The following is a 20,937-nucleotide window of genomic DNA, read 5'->3' on the forward strand; positions in this document are numbered from 1 at the left end:
TCTTCACAAAAACATAAATTTTTTACAGATTAAAAAAATTACTTCAAAGTTTGCAAAACTTTATGCAAAAAATTAATGCCAGCCATCATGCTTCACCATTGATACTGTCATAAATCCAGTTTCTCAGAGGGTAGACATAGATTATTTGCTGTCTTGAAGCTCGAGTAGCAAATAGGTGATAGATTTCTTATCAGAACCAATCACTGCTACACTAAAACCTCCAGCAAACCTTGACATACCATATGTCAATCTGGGAGGGGATGTCCCCCACCTTTCAGGGAGAGGCCCTTTCCCCAAGGTTTTTAAATTGTAGTCAGGATAGATGGAATACTGACATGGGAGTACCTGAGTGGTAAAAGGCAAGAATGTTTTGCTCTGTTCTTCAAGGAAACAACAGAGGAAAGGAAAATGGGTGTTGGCAGTGAAGTAAGACCCAGAGACCTAAGTGAGACCACTGAGTGACCCATCATTTAATAACAAGTACTTGAGGTCTGATCACTTGGCATGAGGCATTGTGTTTACAAAGTAGGATCCCCTCTATACACAATAGCTTGTTGTTGATACGTTGCGGGTAAATAACCATGCTCCTACACGAAAACAAGTTCAGAGACACTTCCCTTTATATCTTTCTTTTATATTCTTGCTTTTGCTTTTAATAAATTCTTCTGACTATGGCCATTCCTCTTTCTTTAGAAATCCCAAAGAGAGGCTATGTGCCAGCTAAGGCCCTGAAGATAGCAGGCGCTCAGAGAAGTGTTTATTAAATGATGAGCTAATTAGTTTGAAAAATCCCAGTTCTTCTTTGATCAGATTAAATTCAACATAAAGACTGTGGAAAGTGTGTAGAGCTTGTAGCACTTCCTGAGAGATCCTGTCTTAAATTTTCTCATTTACTTAGATTTTCTAGGGAGTATTCTATTAGAAAGAATGTTTGGGGTATATTTTATGACTCTCTATTAAGCATTTTCTGAATAGATCTATGCCACCTTTATGAAAACATTAGGGCTTGGCACAAGTGGGGAAAAAAACTGAAGCATACCTAAAATTAATCAATTAAAGTACAGTGCTTTCTCTGTAATGGCATCTACTGTCACAAAAGGGGATTTATCATAAATGCTTCAAAATAATGAGAATGAGTTGGCTCTGATGTCACAGTGTCAGCTAGAAAAACTTAAAGAACACACTGTATTACTACCACCTTTGGTATAAAATTACCAAGTTGCTACTCAGCTACTTAAATATTTGCTATCCCTTGCAAAACTTTCAAAGCTTGTATCTTTACAGGTCTCCCAGCACTACTTCTATATATAGTCTGTCTTGCCGATGAGTCAGTTTTCCCTCAAATGAAGATATATGAAGCATTTGTATTTTAGTCTGAAGTTGAGAATGTAAATCTTTTTAACTTTAAGGTTATGTTTCAAAAAAATGGGTGCTGACCAGAGCAGGCAAGTGGAGACTCTTGCTAGTAGTAAACCAGGTCTTTGAACTTAGCTATTGTCTTGCCCAAAATAACTCCAGCTCTGTATCCTTGCTGATAGGGGACTGAGGCTCGAGGGATTTAGTCCACATGTGCTCGAAATGTGGCTTTGGAGCTAGAGCATAATGGTTAGACAGGAGAGACCATAGTTTTTCTTCCCCAAACAATGCATCGTAACCTCTTGGCATCAAAAGATTTTAGACCCATCTGGAAATCAGTGGAAGCTGGTTCCCCAAAGACTTCACTTGGTTTCATTCTGAGAGTAGTTAGAGCTGTTTTACGAGCTCCCACCAGAACGGATGGAGGAGGTAGGGCCCAGCTTTTCAGTACCTACCATGACCAGTGTTTCTGGATGATAACCACTTTATCCTTATCCTCAGCTCCACAAAGAAAAGGGCCAAGTGTGCCATGATGAGAGAGATGCATGTTTTCTCTTGGCAGTGACTTCACCCACCCACCCCCATCTATTTTGGATACTGAGGTGGTTTCGTTTTGCAATTCATTGCATGCCTGATGCTCTGGCTATAGCATATAAGGAGAGGGGAGAACATGAGGGAAATTTTCTTGGAGATTAAGTGATGGACATGTATTGAGACCTATAAAGTGATGCTCCAAGGTTAAAATAATCTTCCCTTTTAAATTGGCATTGATTTATGTAATGTCTGCACTTGAGTCCTGGACCTCAGCAACTCAGCTCCCAGTCGTGCAGCCTGGATTCTGCTGAAGCAGCCACCCCCCTCCCCCCTCCCCCCCCCCACCGTGGGAGGATGAGCGGCAGGCGACCAGACAGTCCTCCTCCCCATTCTAAACCTGAAGAGTCCACAGTTCATTCCCTCATCGCAGGAATCCTCAAAGGCCAAGGAATTGTCCCGTGGTCCCAGTACAGGTGTTGGTCTTTTCCCCTATGGTTTTCTGTATGTCATCTGGAGGGAGAAGCTTAGGCATAAAAAAGCTTCTCCCCTCCTGGCACAAATCACAAAGGGAATTGGGTGGGAGAAAAGGAAGTAAGGAATAGCGAGAGGCTCAGGAGTAAGGTTGGGAAGATTCTGTATGTGTGTTTGTATGTATTTTTGCATGCCCACTTGAGGCTGCAAAGAATAAAAGGTAGAAGATCGCCCTCTCCATCACAAAAATAATTTACAAACAGCTGCTCCCACTCGGTAAGATTGTTTGCAAAACAAAGCAACAATGCCGAGAATATTCTCCCCCTTAAGGAAATCTGCTCACAGTCCAACAAACTGCTCTTCATTGTCCCCAACTCTGGGGATTTTAATAAAAATTTGATAGGCTCTGTCAACTGCTAAAGCCATCAGATCCAGAGCCTCTCGCGACAGTCTAGATGGGGGAAAAGTGTTCTCTGTGGAGGGCCAGAATGGGAGGATTTTACGTTTGATGTTGTTTTTAAAGATCCTCATTGAAAATGCATAGTTGTGCTCTCTCCCATCGCCACACTCGGTGCAATTTGCAGAGAATCGGGCTCCGCGGCGGGAGATTGCTGCTCTGCCTCCAGCAACCAATTCTCGTGCTCACTCTCCGAATTGTTGATCCAAAAAAACCAATTTGCTAACCAAATAATCTATTTTCCTTTCAAGTAGCAAATCATAACTTCATTTTAATATGCACAGACAAGAAAGGACAGAAAAATCTTTCTCCAGAAAAAAATCAAACATTCAGAGCTTTTCCAAATAGTGAGTTAAACCCACCCGTGGCCTAGAAGTGAAGTGAAGACTTTCTTGGGGACACTAAAGGCAACCTTCTGGGCCCAGAAATGTCAGAAAGAAAATTTAAATCCTAACTTCCTGTCTCTTCCTCTTTGTGAACCATCTCCTGTGGTTCAACCTATCCACTTTCAGGTACATCATCTTTTTTCAGAGAATACCTTCTCCAAGTCAAATGGAAAAGCTTGAGTCTTCCCACTGGGCTGACTAGAGGTTTCAAAGTTCCATTCGTCATTGCCCATAAGAGAGAAGGGACATGTTCTGACATCCCAAATTCTTGAAATGACCAGGCAGATTAGCAGCCCCATTCCACAAGCCTCATCACTTCTGGAGAACATTTTTAAAAAGCACATTTAAAACCGTGTGACTATTACATTTATTCAAAAGGCATATAAAAAACCCATTCAAATTACATGGCACCAATGTACAAATGACCTAGTAAAATTAGAATAATATCTATGGCAGAATGCCAGATTCCAGAAACGCAAGGACTATGTCTCTTATTTCTGTGGAGCCAAGTAGTTGTCTGGTACATTGAGCTTAGAGAAAGTAGAGAGCAAAATATTACATGTCAATACTACTGAAGTTCAAGGTCAAATCTGCCTTGAGTATTGTTAGCCTCAGAGTGGAGAACAGCTCCAGAGGTCACTGAGGATCCTTGATTAGACGGATTTTCTGGCCTCGCTATTGAGTGAAGCAAACATATGGGACTCTGGTAGGCAGTAAATAGCCCTGTTTTCTCTCTGGGTATGAAAGCTACCAGAAAAATCAAGATTTTAGAACAATAGAGCATGTGAATAGAATAATATGAGCTGGTGGTATAGAGGCAATTTTTTATCCCAGTTTACAGCATCTCTAATATCCTGTAGGTTGTGGGGAGGTGTGATGGGAGAAAGATCTAGACCAAGATGCTACGTTGTAGTATGCTCTCACCCAAATGCACTTTGGGTGCTCTTCTGCTCTGCAATTCAAGAGCATGAAGCTTCCCAATCCAAGATCATCTCTGGATAAGTCATGCAGCAGACCAAAGCATGTTCCTTCTTCCCCCCAAATTTTCTACCTCAAACACAGCCAGGGAGAGGTGCTGATGGGTTGTATACACTGACAGGAATCATGCCCAAATGGCTAGTATTTTTAGGAAATGCCTCAGATTTATGTTTTATGCAGGTTGCATCTAAGCAACCTACCATTTTGTAAATGCTGATTCTTTATGTATGCGTGTATGTCTTACAGTTACACATCTCATTTTCAAATATGTCCTTGTAATAATTTACAGCTCAGGATTTTGAGAATACAATTTTTATTTTCAATTCAGACATCTCAGATCAAAGTTAAACAGGAAAAAGGAGAAATGTCTGTCACAAGACCAACAATAACAGCGGTTATAAACTACTTATTTTTGATTGGAGTAGGATGAATAAATGGAAGGCATATTTAAAATGTCAAATTTTAGCAACAGTGATTTAAATGCGTGCCTCTGTGTATTTTTGTTGCTTAAATGTTCCTCTACTTTTTTCTACCAACACATAGAGTTTAATAAAAAAAAGTTTGGTGGGAAAAGCACATAAATTAGAATTATAGGTTTATTTCTTCAACAAGTATTTATTGAATGTTTCCTGTATGTGAGGTACTGTGTTAGGAATGGGGCCTTCTATTCCAGGTCATCACGGGGTTATATTCTAGTGCAAAAGGTGCAAGATTCTTTAAACAAACACAAAAATAAAAATATTAATAAGTATTAGGAAGGAAAAATACAATATCCAATGAGAATATGTGAGAGGGGAACCTGTGTGGGAGAACTGCAGGAACTTCGATGAATGGTGTTTTATCATAGTTGAGTCCTGAGGGATGAGGAGTTGCTTCCTAGACAGAAGACTGAGGACAGAGTGGTGATCTAGAGGGTGAAATGGGAAGGACTTTGGTCTATTTGAGAAGCGAAGAGAAGGCAAATACAGCTGAAAATTCTGAGGGAGAACAGGGGCCACCAATGATCCTGGAGAGGGAAATGAGTTTAGGTCATGCAGGATTTTGATGGCTTTGTAATGGTTTAGAAAGAAGGGCCTCAGGAAGGTGTTTCTCTGAACTTATATAGAAAATGTAGGTGTGTGGAAAGCAAGAGTGGATTATCAAATGCCAATTAGGGAGCTACTGCAGTAGTCCTGGCAAGCCATGATGAGTGAAGGTAGATAGTGTGAAGAGAAGGGATTTGGGGAACAGAGGTAGCTGGGCTAGATGACTGGACTTGAGGGGAAAGAGGAGAGTAGTCTTAACAATGATACCCAGATGGAAGAAGGAAGACTTCTATGGATGGGAGAGAATGAATTCAGATTTTCTTTCTTTCCTTGATTTTTTTTTCCAATTGTAAAATGAAATTACCATGCATTTTAACAAGTAACTATAGAGATAAATTAGGAAGAAGCCAACTGTTATTATCCCACTTCTGGACAAATGCATGTTAACGGCATGATGCAATTCTCTCATCTTTCTCTCTCAGATATGTGTGTATTGTTGTAATTTTTAAATTCAGCTTTGAACTTGTTGAATATGAATTTTTTCTGGAGTTTCCAAGTGAACACATCAAGTAGAAAATTAGATACATGAGTCAAAAGTCAGAAGGAGATGTATGCTGGGTTTATAGATTTGTCTTAGTGTAGATGATACCTAAGCCATGGGAGCAAAGAGTGCCCAGGAGAAAATGTTGAGCCACAAGAGAAAAGGATCTGGACAGAGTCCAAAGGAAATCTAACATTTACCCGTTAAGTGAGGGAGGAAGTGGAGAGGTCAGAAAGATAGGAAGATACTAGGAAAATGAATGTTATACAACTCAAGAGCATGGCAGAACAGCCAAGAGGTTAGTTAATGGATCATCCATTATAGTGAACAACAAAGATACCATTAATAATGTTACAAAGACATATCAGTGGACTTGTTGGGGACCAAGAGCAGTTTCCAGGCATTAATTTGGAGTAGTGACAATTTGCCCTTGGAGGTGTGATATTTCTCCCGAATCACCTCCTGGGGGGAAGTCAAAGAGAAGATAGATAGGGCCTACACAGTTGGAAGTTTTTCAGGAGTATTTCACAGAAGGTGAGAGAAGCAAAATTGATTAACATGGTATTCATAAAAAGCTATTATTAGAGCAGTGTTTCCTGACTATATTTTAATGCGGGGGCTGAATGTGTTAAAAATAAATTGACTTTTGTGTATACATACATTTTTTTTCCTTTGTTTTTTCCCACCTAGGGAAAACTTGGTGAATATGAAGCTCATGGCCCAAAAGGAGAGAAGGTAATCAGATTTTTCCAAGTAAATAAAAATATCCAGAGTTTTACACCAACATATCCATTCCCACATCAGGGGCAATCCCGCTGCCACATGGGCTTGCATCCCTGAGGAGGCCAGCGTTCAGTGGGCAAGAGCCTCCCTGCCTTTTGTCCAGTCATCCGGATTAGGCACTGAGAGGGTCTGCTCCCCGGTGAGGACTGTTAAATAGCAGCTGGCTGGCTGCAAGGAGGGGAACGCATCTAGGGGAAATAGCTGGAACAAGGTGAATGAAATTAAGACGCAAGCTTCGATGCATAAAGTGATGTTTCGTGAATTGGTGTAGGTGGCAAAAAACATCTGAAGACGGGGCGCCAGGGTGGCTCAGTGGGTTAAAGCCTCTGCCTTTGACTCAGGTCATGATCCCAGAGTCCTGGGATCGAGCCCCACATGGGGCTCTCTCCTCAGCGGGGAGCCTGCTTCCTCCTCTCTCTCTGCCTGCCTCTCTGCCTACTTGTGATCTCTGTCTGTCAAATAAATAAATAAACTCTTTAAAAAAACAAAAACAAAACAAAAAAAACATCTGAAGGCCCTTTAGCAAAATGCCTCAGGCCGAGGCTCCCTGTTTTTCTGTCTTCCTAAGTACCCAAACATAAGCCATCATGAGACATTTTTTGGGTGCGGTTTTATAGTGTGCGATCATCGTTTAACCAGTTATTTCAAAAAAATAGTTTTAGGGGCGCCTGGGTGGCTCAGTCGGTTGAAGCCTCTGCCTTCGGCTGGGGTCATGATCTCAGGGTCAGGGTCCTGGGATCGAGCCCCGCATCATCAGGCTCTCTGCTCAGCGGGGAGCCTGCCTCCCTTCCTCTCTCTCTGCCTGCCTCTCTGCCTACTTGTGATCTCTGTCAAATAAATAAATAAAATCTTTTAAAAAATCATTTTAAAATTAAAACACTGATGAATTTCCATTGTGTTCTCACCATCATCTGTCACCAGTTTAATTACATGAGGCATGAAGCTGACAGATTCACTTGCCCACTCAGAAAGAGGTTTTGCTCTGGTTTGATTCTGAAATTGTGATGACCTCGGATTCAGTGTGAATGTGCCATTGTCAGGAAAAAACAATGCCCGTTAAATCTACAGACAGAGATGAGTAGGTCTGAAAATACTCTGAGGGAAGGTGGCCTGTGAGTGCTACTTTCATTCATTCAGCCAGTAAAAATTCTCTTGATTGAGGGCAGGGTATTTTGACACGAATCCAAGAAAATATGACTTTTGTGCCTCATAAATCAGTGCAACCAATCTATTCAAAAGATCCTACATCTATCACCAGAAAATACGGCTAAAAGATAGTCTCAACAGAAACTAGGAACTTCTTTTAGATTGACCATTGAAAATGAAAATTTCTGCAAAAAAGTAAATAAAACCTTGACATTCTTAAAAAGACATCCAAAAGATATTGATTATACAGCAATAATAAGGCATTTATGTGTCTGGGAGTTTACTGTTTAGTGTTAGCTTCTGTAACCAGATAGCTTACAGAATTTCGACACCACCGTAACGAACACATTACATTTTAAGCAATTACTACAGCACACATGCAGGCTAACGAGGGAGAAAAAGCCACAAAGCTTGTCACATAGGACAGCTGAGCAAAGAAGAGTGTTGTGGCACTTTCAAAGTATTTAAATGATGATTCATTTATTGAAACAAAACAGCTGGCTTCTGTTTTGCTGTGTTCATTAGGAAGCATATGTTACTTAGGAATTCTTAAGACCTCAATGATGAGAAATTTGATTCTGTAAAACAGGTGTATTTCAAACTCTAAGGACCTTTTCTATTGCTCAAAATCTCTTCTAATTGCTTCAGCATCCTAAGTGGAATTAGAAAAAGCCGGTGGCATAACTCTTCCCTCCTCCCACCCAAAGAAATAACCTAGAAGAGTCCATAGGGAACTTGATACAGTACCTGATATAAATGTACAGATGAAATGATTTGTAAGAATTCTAATTAACGGGAGAAGGACTCTGCCAATAAATAATGCACAAAATAAACTGAAAGACAAGCACAGCCCTTGCTGGGTGAATGAAGTCACCTCTCCCTATACGTAGGCACTAAGTGGTTAGTATCTGTTCTGAATCAATACATTTGTTTTTTTAAATTATAATGCTGTTCATGGGTCACCATAATAAGAATTTAAACCTCCTTCAAGCTGCCCTCGCAGATCTTTCCTTCCACCTTTTGTGGACCCTGGCGGTTCTGAATCTCAGCTGCTCATTGGAATTACTTAAAGAGCTCTTAAAAAATGCCAGTGCTCAGGCCTCACACCCAGAGACTCTGATTCGGCCTGGAGCCCATGCCTCTGGTTGATTTGGGGTCGAGTCCATATTGCTGTTATCTCAAACGCCTTCAGATGATTCTGAGAGGCAGCCAGGACTGGGAACCATTGAGTGGTGGAAAGAACATTGGCTCTGGGGTCAGAATTGATTGTACCATTAACAACTGTGTCTCCTTGGGAAAATCACTTCATTTCTCTGAGCATCAGTTCCCTTGTCTGTAAAATGGGCATAACTGTGTCTACACAGACGTTATGGCAAGACTGAAATCAAAGGAGATGAGACAAACTTACCAAGAAGCACAATGGCTGACACATAAGAAGCCTACACTGCAGACTTGTTCCTTTCCAGTCATCCGCTCCAGACTTTCTTCTCGTGAAGTCTCACGTCTCTCTCTTTGGTATTAATCACGGTTGCCGTCCTTAACACCTGGTCTTATTCATCTTTGTGCCTCCCAGCACAGTTTTGACAGAGGGACTCAATTTACATAGTTGAACAAAATATTTCATCAGAAGTACAATCAACCCATAGGTGACTTGCTTTTGCCGTATAATATATCACTTCTCAGCCGACCATTTGGATCCCAGAATGACAACGAAGCCCCCAAGTGAACACAAACAGCAGGAGAATCTACACACAAGTCACTCCTGGCTTGGCACCCTCGTCCTATCTCGAGAGCACTCAGACACCAGGAGGAGCACCAATGAGCACTAGTGCCTATTAATGGTGGATGGCCGGCGAGACCGTGGAGCCACGGGACCAGTCTGCTAGTGTGGAAATTCCTACACCAGCGCGTGGTATAGAAATAATGCATTTGCAAATGGGTTAAGGAGAACTGCTCCTTTATCCAGACAGTGGAATAAGGTGGCAGAATATCGAGGGACTCCTAAGGAATTAGCAGATATCTTTCGGGGCCGACTGTCAGAAGGAAAAGATGTAGCCTCAACAACACAGGCCTTTCAAATAGCATTGAAAGTGTCAAATTAAAGGACAGCCATTCCTGAAGATGAGTAAATTCATCACTTGTCTTGCAGCTCATACCCACAGTGATAAATCACTGGACATTCATTTTAAGTATGAAAAAACAACTCATGTGTCTAAAATTCAGATATGAAATGCTTTTGTTTGCAGAATTTTATATGAGGGAATAGGTGCCTAAGATTTCCTCTAAATCCACCCTTACCCACGTACCACTCAGAGAGATGGACCGATGCCTCTGTTGGGTCCTTTTGCTACATTTCAAAGGAGAGTGGTTTACATGGGTTCAAACATACAACAACTATGAATGTAATTATTGTCCATCCTTTACAATCCCCTGCTCTTTCCCTTTGGTATCAGGCAGATTTTTTTTTTTTAAAGATTTAATTCACTTATTTAACAGACAGAGATCACAAGTAGGCAGAGATTCAGGCAGAGAGAGAGAAAAGAGGAAGCACCTCCCTGCCGAGCAGAGAGCCTGATGCAGGGCTCTATCCCAAGACCCTGAGATAATGACCTGAGCTGAAGGCAGAGGTTTAACCCACTGAGCCACCCAGGTGCCCCCAGATGTGATCTTTTATAGTGATCTCTAGACCCCTTTCCCTGAGTTCTCCTTTTTATTTTGCAGATCAGTACAACTACTAGGCATATTTTTCCTTCACACCTATTTATGTATTTATTTGAGAGAGAGATCAAGATCACAATTAGGGGTGAAAGGGCAGAAGGAAGGGGAGAAGCAGATTCCCCGCTGAGCAGGAAGCCAGATGTCAGGGTCCATCCCAGGACCCTGGGATAATGACCTGAGCCGAAGGCAGACGCTTCACTGACTGAGCCACCCAGGCGCCCCTGCATTGGGGATTTTAATACCAGAAGAGTAAAAGGAAGGCCTCTGTGTACACCCTAACACTCAGACAAGGCTAGTTGTTTATTTTCTTTCTAAAACCAACAGCAATTGGCTTTTTAAATATAACCATCAATTCCTCCCTCTTCTTACTTTGGATAGAATTGATCATATGTAGAAAAAAATGATTTCTGCTACAGTTGTGGTAAGTATAAGATACATGATGGTACACTAGACGTTTAGACGGTAGAAGGAAGGTGAAGTGCTTATATTAAGAAAATTAATTTTACAAAATATACTCCACAAATGTAAGGATCCAGAAGAATCCTTTGAAAACTATAGCCTTGTTTATCAGTTACATATGACAAGTTCCATCTTCTTCTAGTGTAAAGTCATAAGATACTGATTTTGATAGCAATGTGGAAATAAGCCAACATTTTTAGGATTGTAAAAAATTTTTACTTGAAGTACTTGGGGTCAACTGTTTTTCGAGGCTTCAAAATAAACAGATAAACACATCCATCGAAGGGGACAGAAATGTAGATATGCTCCGCAGCCTTGTTTCTAATAAAGAAAAGCTAGAGACAACCCAAATGTCCATCAACAGGGCTTGGATGAACGCTAGTATGTGAACATTATAGGGTGCTATCCAGTGGTTATGAAGAGTAGATAGATCTCCGTGTATCAATACAAGGAATATTAAAAACAATCTTGAGTGGATAAAAGCAAGTTATAGGATAGAATATATAAAATAAAGCTATTTATGAAATTTGTTTTAAATATTCCTAATAATGTATTGTTGATGATTACATATATGCAGTAAAAGTGAAAAAATACAGATTGAATATATATACATTTAAGAGAGTGGCTCCCTCTAGGACAGAAATAAAGAGGAAAATACAGGAAATATCTACTTTGTAAATGTATTTTTTTTTTCATTTTGGGTGCCTGGTACACAGAGGTTTTCCATATTCTGCTTTATGTTTTCTGTATTGTTTTTTTTTTTTCCAAAGTAAAAAATATATAAGCTATTGTGTGAGAAAGGTATATGCCCAGAAATGCAATGGTGAACATCATTTTGCAAAAATGCTTTTTGAGGCTGGAATAAACCCAACATACCTAACTTCTAGTGGCGGTGTTTACTTTAACCCTCAAGTATTCAAGGATCTTGGTAGATGCTAAAAGAAAGCACAATGCCGAGACTCCTCCAAGGTCTGATTTAGTGATCTACTTCCTTTCTGTAGTATTATTTCTAAATTGTATTTTCTGAAAACACTTTTTATATGTCACATATAAACCCCTCTTCAAGATCTCCGACTGGAATGTCTTAGCCGTCCCTAAGCTGCCGTTACCACGTCAGTGCCTTCTTGGTCCACAGCCAGTCATTTAAGTGATCCCATAAATGCTGGCAACAGCTGACAGACTCACTTTTCTTCCTATGGCTGCCCCCCCCTTCACCTCCCCCCACCTAAAAAAAGAAAGACGCGTCTGAGATCACAGGCGTCTGGGTTATGGTGACAGTTCCGCAATCTCAAGTCGTTAAGAAAAGAGGAGGGTGAGGGCCTGGGTGGCTCAGCTGCTTAAACAACCTCGGGTCTTTAAGGTCTTTCGTAAAACAAGACACAGTTGTAGTTTTTTCTTCTCTGGACATCTTTTCTTAAAAAATAATTTTGCTCTCACCTTAATTTTAAATATCACGACCCATATAATGGATTTCTTTTTTTTTTTTTTTTAAAGATTTTATTTATTTATTTGACAGAGAGAGATCACAAGTAGGCAGAGAGGCAGGCAGAGAGAGAGGAAGGGAAGCAGGCTCCCTGCTGAGCAGAGAGCCCGATGCGGGACTCGATCCCAGGACCCTGAGATCACGACCTGAGCCGAAGGCAGCGGCTTAACCCACTGAGCCACCCAGGCGCCCCCATATAATGGATTTCTGAGAGAGCTGAAGGCATCGCAGAGTGCTGACAAATACATTGTTATGCTAACCGTCTAACTAGTTTTACGTTGTCTCTGGGACGATAGTAGATAAGTTCCACCGTGGGCAGGAGCGCAAGCCATGGCTCTGAAGTGGACAGTCACACCAGTACTCATCTGACCTCATGCAAAATCTCTCTTCTGCTTTTTCTCTGAAGGGTGAAACTGGACAACCAGGATTCCCAGGGTCCATTGGCCCTAAAGGTCAAAAAGGAGAATCGGTAAGTATGAAAGCTTTTAAGACAAAGGAAAAATATTAAAAAAAAAAATAGAATTAAAAGTATTTTTCCACATCAGTTCTAATTCCATGAGCCTTGTTTGCCAGCCCCTGCCTTGGCAAACAACCACAGATCAGATATTTGAGCAAGTTCTTTATGCAAGGCATGAAGTCACTTAGTCTGTTTTTTAAAAAGGAGATAGGTAGGCTGTGATCACTCCTATTCTTCACAGGAGGCAACTGAGGCCCAAAGAGGTTAACTAAGTTGCTCTAGGCCACACAGCCAATTAACCAGAGAGGTTAACTAAGTTGCTGTAGGTGACACAGCCAGTTAGAGCTATGAATCCCACTTAGGCGGGGATTCTCGTACACAGGGTCTAAAAATTACGAAACCATCTTGCTATAACTAAACATTGTGGCTATAATAAATAATAAAGTCAATATATCAAAGACTGTGGCTAATATATCCAAAAAATTAGAAAGGTGTATCTGCTTTCAGTATATTTTCTGAATATTTTTCCTTCCTTGGTTTTTATGAGATCAAACTAGCTTCTCAAGCCACTTTTTAATATTACTGAGGCCACTTTCTTTCAAGACATAGTTCCTGTGGTAGGAGAAAACCTAAATCATTTATACTCAAATCAGACCACCTAAAGAGAGCACGTGAATCCTAGTTAAAAAGAACTTTATTTAGTCCTGCTAAAAAAAAAAAACAAAAAAAAAAACCTACAGCAGCCCGTAAGAATCAGCCAGAATTAGACTTAATGTTTTATCTTTATTCAAAAGTGTAATACTTTTTAAAAATCACTTTTCCCTTTTTGCTTGCCAGGGGGAACAAAGGACATGTGTTAGCAGGGGTAGTGAATGCAGAGGTCGCGAAAATGCCTGTGTGCCAAATGGGAGCAGTAGAAGCAGCATTTGATATTACAAAGCCAATTATCTCCCTGTGCTTCTGCTTTAAAAATTAGGCTTGTTGGGCAAGGAGAGTAATTTTGCAGGCAGAGGCAGATTCAGGGCTGTCACCCGAGTTCCCCAAGTTGTCTGCTTTCACGCTCACTCACCTTTAGTGTCTAGTCCAAGCTTCGGTTTCCACCTGCAGCACGGACCATCTTTAACGGGGCTTCCGGACTTCATATTTCCAAGGACGCCTGGGAAACTCCCATTCCACAAATCCAGCCCGGGGGTGGCTGCCCCTTCCACCTGCCTAATTACTCCGGATGCGCCTCATTTGTTGGCAACTCTTACCGTCGCCTCGCTGCTTCTCTAGGTCTACGCTGTCTCCCCTCCAAGCTTGAACATTGGCTCTCACCTCTTTTTTTTTTTTTTAAGATTTTATTTATTTATTTGACAGACAGAGATCACAAGCAGGCAGAGAGGCAGGCAGAGAGAGAGGAGGAAGCAGGCTCCCCACAAAGCAGAGAGCCCAACATGGGGCTCGATCCCAGGACCCTGGGATCATGACCTGAGCCGAAGGCAGAGGCTTTAACCCACTGGGCCACCCGGGCGCCCCTGGCTCTCAACCTCTTAAACTACATGGGACACAGGGCAGACCCAGACTGCGCACTGTCATAAATCCTACTACCGGAAAGACAGGAAGAGCAGAAAAGTGGAACTTCCAGTGGTTTAAGAGCAGTGCTTCCCAAATGCAGAACGTGCACTTGACTCACCTGGGGCTCTTTTGAAATGCAGGGTCTCATTGGATAGGGCTGGGGTAGGGCTGAGAGGCCGCACTTCTCACGGGTTCCCAGGTGATGCTCCTGCTGTTGGTCCAGGGATCACACTCTGAGAAGCAGGGGCTGGAGGATCTCACAGCTCCTAGGAAATTGCTCTGGCTTTTTCTCCCACTGCAGGTGTCTGGGGCATCTTACCTACCTCCCTGAGCTTATCTTTAGCCCCATCTGCCTTACGCAGGAGAAGCAGACTACTTTTCCTTTTACCTTTTCTGCTTGCCAAGTCCCTCTTAATCCATTAATGATTCCATGTCCCTTATTCAGTAGTCCCACCTTATACAAGGGGGATAAATTCAAAGACCTCTGAAACTGCCAACAGTATCAAACCCTGTACAGATGACCCTGAACAACGTGAGAGTTAGGGCATCGACTCCCAGTGCAGTCAAAAATCCACGTAAATCTTTGGACTCCCCCAGACTTAATTACTGATAGCCTACTGTTGACCAGAAGCCTCACCGATAGCCTACAGTTGATTAGCACATATTTTGTATGTTATATGTATTATATATTGGATTCTTACAATAAAGTAAGCGAGAGAAAAGAAATGTTACTAATAAAATCATTAAGAAAAACACCATTTTACCATACTGTACTGTAAAAAATCCACATGTAAGTGACGCATGCAGTTCCAACCTGTGTTGTTCAAGGGTTAAGTGTATATACTAGGTTTTCTCATATGCATACAGACCTATGAGGAAGTTTATTTTATAAACTAGGCACAGTATGAGATTATCAACAATAATAATAAAATTATAATGATCTATTGTAAAAAACTTTATATGAGTATGATCTGTCTGAGAATATCTTCTTCTTCTCGTGAAGACGTGAGATGATAAAAGGCCTGCCTGTTGGAATGAAGGGAGGTGAATGACGTGGGCCTGGTGATGTGGCATCCAACGACCACTGATCTGATGATTTGTCGGAAGGAGGGTCATCTGCTTTCAGACTGCTGCTGACTGTTGGTAACAAATCATGGAAAGTGCAGTCACAGAAAAGGGGGGAACTACTGTGCATCTCCGCCTGCCTTCCTCTCTGCCCCCCACATAAGAAAAACATTTTTTTTTACATTATTATACAGAGAAGTTTAGTGCTTTGTGGTCTCAACCTTTCTAGTCCAAAACAGAATCTGGATGTGACATGGTAAAATATCCAGAAGGCCCAAAATGAGGAATAGTTTTTATCCAATTTGAATTCTGAACTACTTATGCTGAATGGCAGTTTCTCCTCCACTACTGGACATGTAGATATGACTACGTGTGTCACATATTAGAGCTTAGAGTTATGGATGAGTTTACAGATAGAGAAAGAGAGGTGACCAGAGAGTAGTCATTGGAGCAAGGACTAAATATTCAAGTCTTAAGACAACAAGGATCCTGGTTTGTTTTGTTTTTGTGTTATTGTTGTTTTGTTTTGTTTTGTTTTTACTTTAACCATGTGGCTTCGCAGTGGCTCTAAAAAACCATGATATAATATCGTGCTTATATAATATATATGTAATCATACAATATAAGCAGTGCAACATAAACAAAAATAAACAGTTATATAAGCAATGTGGCCCATTGCTCATATCTAAATAACATCATATCTTCTCTTCAAAATCAAGTAGAATTTTTTGAATTAAGGCTGAACAACAAGATTATAAATAAAGCCCTGATCTAATGTTTAGCAATTAACCAACAAAAGAGATTTAATCACATTGGCTAGAGAGGGGACATAATAGAGGAGGCTAAGTTGTGCTAGGTAACTAATTAACCCTGAATTTTCTGTGGCTTAAAGCAAGAAAGGCTTTCTCTTGCTCCTGCTGCGTGCCCAGCGTGGTTGGGTCAGGAGTGGATACTGACATCCACTGCACTCAGGTACCAGGCTGATTACCACTAGGTAACTAAGCTTCTGGAATAAGAAACCCTCTCCATCACCATGCAGGGAAAGTGGGACTGGAGAATCATGAATGGGCTTCTCCTTGACTCAGCCTGCAAGGAATACATCTCACTTCTGCTCACGTGTCATTGCCAAAACTAGCCAGACGGTCCCAGAAAACAGCAAGGGCGTGGGGAAATATGGGAGAAGAGAGTTGAGCCCTGAATCCCTAGCACACCAACGGGAAGTGAAAACCACAGGGATTCACTCCCTAACCACTTACCTCCCATTAGCAATTTGTTTAGGGGACTTACAGTCCCTAAGGGGACCTTTAAGAAGAGTATTATCTACTGTCTGGTTCTCATACTTTCTCTTGACTTCCTATGCAAAAGAAAAAAATAAATTTAAATAAATGGTTTCCATCTTATTGTCAATTCTCTCAATTCAAATCAAAAGTAAATCAAATTACATATCAAATTAGACTGAACAACCAAAGCCCAAGACTGAAGTCAGGCTATCTAGGTTTAAATCCTGAATGACCTCCCACTGGCTATATGACCTGGGGGAATCATTTAACTTCTCTGTGCCTCAGTTTCCTCATCCAGAAATGGGTCTCTAGTCATATAAGAATTAAGTAGAACTATGTTTAGATCAGCGCTTGATCCATTATAAGGATTTAATGTGTATCAGCTATTATTGTTATATCTGCATAATTGAAATTCTCTAATTTAATAAACTTTTACTGGGCACCGGCAGAGTACACCAGAAATGCTGTGATAGTCAAGATGAATTACATCCCTACATTCACAGAGTTTATAGGCAAGATAAACACGGAGACATAAAGTGTGTGAGTGCTATTTTAGGGGAAATAACTCACAGTTACTCAGAACTTTTCGAATCTCTTTCCTCATGCTGAAAATGGGACCATATCTTCTTCACAGCATTGTTGTGAAGAGTAAATGAAATCGTGCCCATGTAACTTCAAGAAGAGAAGCGTGTGTGTGTGTGTGTGTGTGTGTGTGTGTGAGAGAGAGAGAGAGAGAGAGAGATCATCTCCGTGGCCATGCAAGAGAAAGCCTTGGCCTTGGGCAGCATTCCAATTTGTTCCACTCAGGATTCTCGAAATAGTATTAACATGATTAACGTATTGTTCACTAGGGGATATGAAAGAGTTTTTTAATTAATTCTCAGATGCTTCCCTTAAACTGCGCAAGCAGACTGTGTGACATTCTGAGTCATTTTAGAGGCTGCTTTGTGACAGAGGTCTGATTTTGGCCTGCAGGATTTATCTATATCCCGTTTTGGAGAGGTTCTTTCTCAAAGTGTTCATAATTGACTCTGTTTTCTGCCCATTTTCCTAGGGAGAACCTCTTACTAAAGGTGAAAAGGGAGATAGAGTAAGTAGATGTTTTATCGCTATCTCGGGTTTTCTACTCCATTGATTTCTATCTCTCTGATTTCTCAAATGTTTACTTTGGAGTCTAATAGGTTTGATAAAATAAGCTCTCTGAGCACTTTACTTTTTCCTCTGTGAATTTTGACTTATTTTAATAAATGAGAAATTTTAAACCATGTTAAGTTTCATCATGTGATGACGGCTTTGCCATTTGGCTTAAGTATTGAATATATTTTCTTTAACCATTACTATCTGTGATTGGATGTAAATATTTTGAAAGATGTACGCTTATGATATCTAAAATACAAAATAAAAATGCAAGATACAGTTTTTTCAAAAATGTGTTAATGATACAGATTTAATTTATCAAACAAGATGATTTTATCAAAAGGTTCAATAAGTCATGGAAATAAGAAAAGCAAACTCATAGTAGCCAAAATTGTCCTCTTTTGTGTAACCTTAATTTTTTTTCTGGGTTTTTTTTTTTTTTCATTAATTACCTATACCCAGTGGTAGAATCATCATAATATCAACTTAAATTTCAATCTCTCGTTTCCCCCTTCATCTGAGGATTTAGCCCTCTGAGATAGAAGATTAGCTGGTGGCAAGTCATGAAAATGTCATCTAAGTGGAGAATGCAGTGATCGCTAATGAACTGTGGTGATTATAGAGTCAAAGTGATACTGGGGGAAAAAAAACCGTTTTAAAAGGAAATCCTGAAACCAGCATTACACTATATGTTAACTAACTTGAATTTAAATGAAAGAAAGAAAATAAGGAGCTATTGTTCACATCTTAGCAATAAATATTTTTTAAAGATTTTATTTATTTATTTGACAGAGAGAGAGAGATCACAAGTAGGCAGAGAGGCAGGCAGAGAGAGAGGGAGAAGCAGGCTCCCTATTGAGCAGAGAGCCCAGTGTGGGATTCAATCCCAGGACCCTGAGATCATGACCTGAGCCGAAGGCAGAAGCTTAACACACTGAGCCACCCAGGTGCCCCAGCAATAAATATTTTAAATCATGTTTTAGAATGACCTCTCCTTGATTTCATCATGTCATCCATAATTCCCCTAGATTATGTTACTTAGTAGAAATGCAGGTGAATTCAAGTATTAGAGATACTCATCCCCGTCTAAGTTTAAACATTACATAAATGGTGATTTTTTTTTTTTTTTTTTTTTTTTTTTTACAGGGAGAACCTGGGCTAATGGGATCACAGGGATTAAAGGTAATCTCCTGACCTTTTTCATTGCATCTCCAACCCAATAAGATATTGAAGATTAAAGTAACCATTTCATTTTCCTTCCCACCCATGTGTTCAGGGCGAACCTGGAGATCCTGGTCCCCCCGGTTTAATAGGAAGCCCAGGACTAAAGGTATATGAGAAGTAAATAAGACAAAAGAAGAAATAATTTTGGAGTCATAGCCATTTCTGTGGCTCTGCTATGCTACTCGTTTTCTTCAAAAATGTTCGCAGGAACATTATCATGTTTCCATGACGATTTCCCCCTATTGGCTGCATTTATTACATGCAGAGTATTGTGACTTAGGGTTCGCAGTAGGGTTTTGAAACTGTTTTTCAAAGCATATCCACAATAGCATCCCTAAAAGCTTTGGAGTAAAGAACGTGAGCAAAACCTATGACCTTGAACTATATTCTTAAAGTGAATGGGAGTCAAGAGTCAATCTCTTAGCCAGACTTAGGCAGATGCTTGAGGTCCCCAGTGTGAGATTCTGTAGGAGTGTCCCATGAAGAACCAGTCGTCAGGAGACATGAGAAAGACTAATGTGATGCCTTCCTGCCGATGAGTAAGGCAGGTTATCCCGGTCTTGCTTGCTGGGGGGGAAAACCCATTTAAAGGACAACATGATCAAACTACCTTTATAAGCCCAAAGCACATTTCAGAATTATTCAGAAAAGGTAGGATGATAGAAAGCCTGTCTTTCTGCATATAAGGTCACACCATGTTTTACATATATTCGGCTACAATCTATTTTTTAGCAGAGTTGAAAGACGTATCACCTTCTCTTTTAGGGTTCACAAGGACCTGCAGGCTCTATGGGACCCAGAGGACCACCAGGAGATATTGTATGTATAACAAATACAGGTGTCTTTGATATGTGGGAATTAAATTTATGTCTTAAAGAATGTACACATCTTTTCATGTGACTGAGTTATATTACCTTTTCCAAAGACATGAGTCATCTCTACTCTCAAAACCAATCACACCTGATGTCAGAGGTTATTAGAAAGGCTAGTACCTTCCTATATTCAGGTCCTTTTGAATATTATTAGCCTAATAAATCAGTATTTGGAAGTCAAATTAACTAAGTTATTATTTTGCACAGGCTTGTCAGTGTTGTACCACCGGTAACAGAGACTGGAAACATCAAAAGAAATAAGGAAAACTAAGACAGAAAACAAGCATTTTCATTATGCGTGGCCATCCAAAAAAACACTTCTTAAGCTTCTGTTGTTCATTTCTTTCAAGAGCCTCTAAAAAGAGCAAGTCTTTTGGCTAAAAAGATTTCTCTAACGCCATTGGAGAAGAGTCCTCAGGTTGCATTATAAGCTACTTCTAGTGGTCTCATCATTCTGTCTCTGTCTGGCTCTCTCTTTCTCTCTCTCATGTCCTTCAAATATATTTTTCTATCCATTCCCCCAGCTAAGCCTTTTGTTCCTTTGAGAACCTCCCTAGCCTGGCCTTCTGACAATTTGGGATTTAAGACTCACCATCATCCTCACTTGAGCAAATTAAGAGAAATGCAAATGCTTGGCCATAACTTCTTGGAAACTGATCTCTGTCTGGTCACAGTTCCAGCACTTTCTATGCAACTATTAGAATCACTCCTTTTCTCATCATCTTGGGAATAGCCCCATGACCTCCATGCTTCCTGACTGAGTCTCCAGAGGTCTCCTTTTCAGTGCATTTGTTCACCTTGGCCCTTTGAACACTCAGTTTGTAAGCAAAACTTTTTGTTGCTCCCCCAAGCCATTTAATGAGCAGGCAGAGGTGTACCTAATGGAGAGATGTTATGAAAAAGGAGAAAGCGCTGGTGGCACAGGTGGAGACATAATTGTCCAAAAAGTGCGATTAGGTGATAGTGGCTAGAGCTGAGGAAGAGAAGAAAATCAAAAGGGAAAGAGCC

The 20,937-nt window shown here is 40.6% G+C and overlaps 1 protein-coding gene across 1 annotated transcript in view; it reads left to right on the forward strand.

The window, feature by feature from the left end:
* COL19A1 (collagen type XIX alpha 1 chain) overlaps nt 1-20,937 on the forward strand; it is a 325,236-nt gene that overhangs the window by 239,615 nt on the left and 64,684 nt on the right. The window contains exons 18-23 of the mRNA XM_044253886.1: nt 6,439-6,483; nt 12,744-12,806; nt 17,751-17,786; nt 18,980-19,015; nt 19,110-19,163; nt 19,823-19,876. Coding sequence (XP_044109821.1) covers nt 6,439-6,483; nt 12,744-12,806; nt 17,751-17,786; nt 18,980-19,015; nt 19,110-19,163; nt 19,823-19,876 — 288 coding nt within the window. The remainder of the gene's footprint in view (nt 1-6,438; nt 6,484-12,743; nt 12,807-17,750; nt 17,787-18,979; nt 19,016-19,109; nt 19,164-19,822; nt 19,877-20,937) is intronic.

The sequence above is a fragment of the Neovison vison genome, chromosome 1, assembly GCF_020171115.1.
Source record: "Neovison vison isolate M4711 chromosome 1, ASM_NN_V1, whole genome shotgun sequence".
Lineage (NCBI taxonomy): Eukaryota > Metazoa > Chordata > Mammalia > Carnivora > Mustelidae > Neogale > Neogale vison.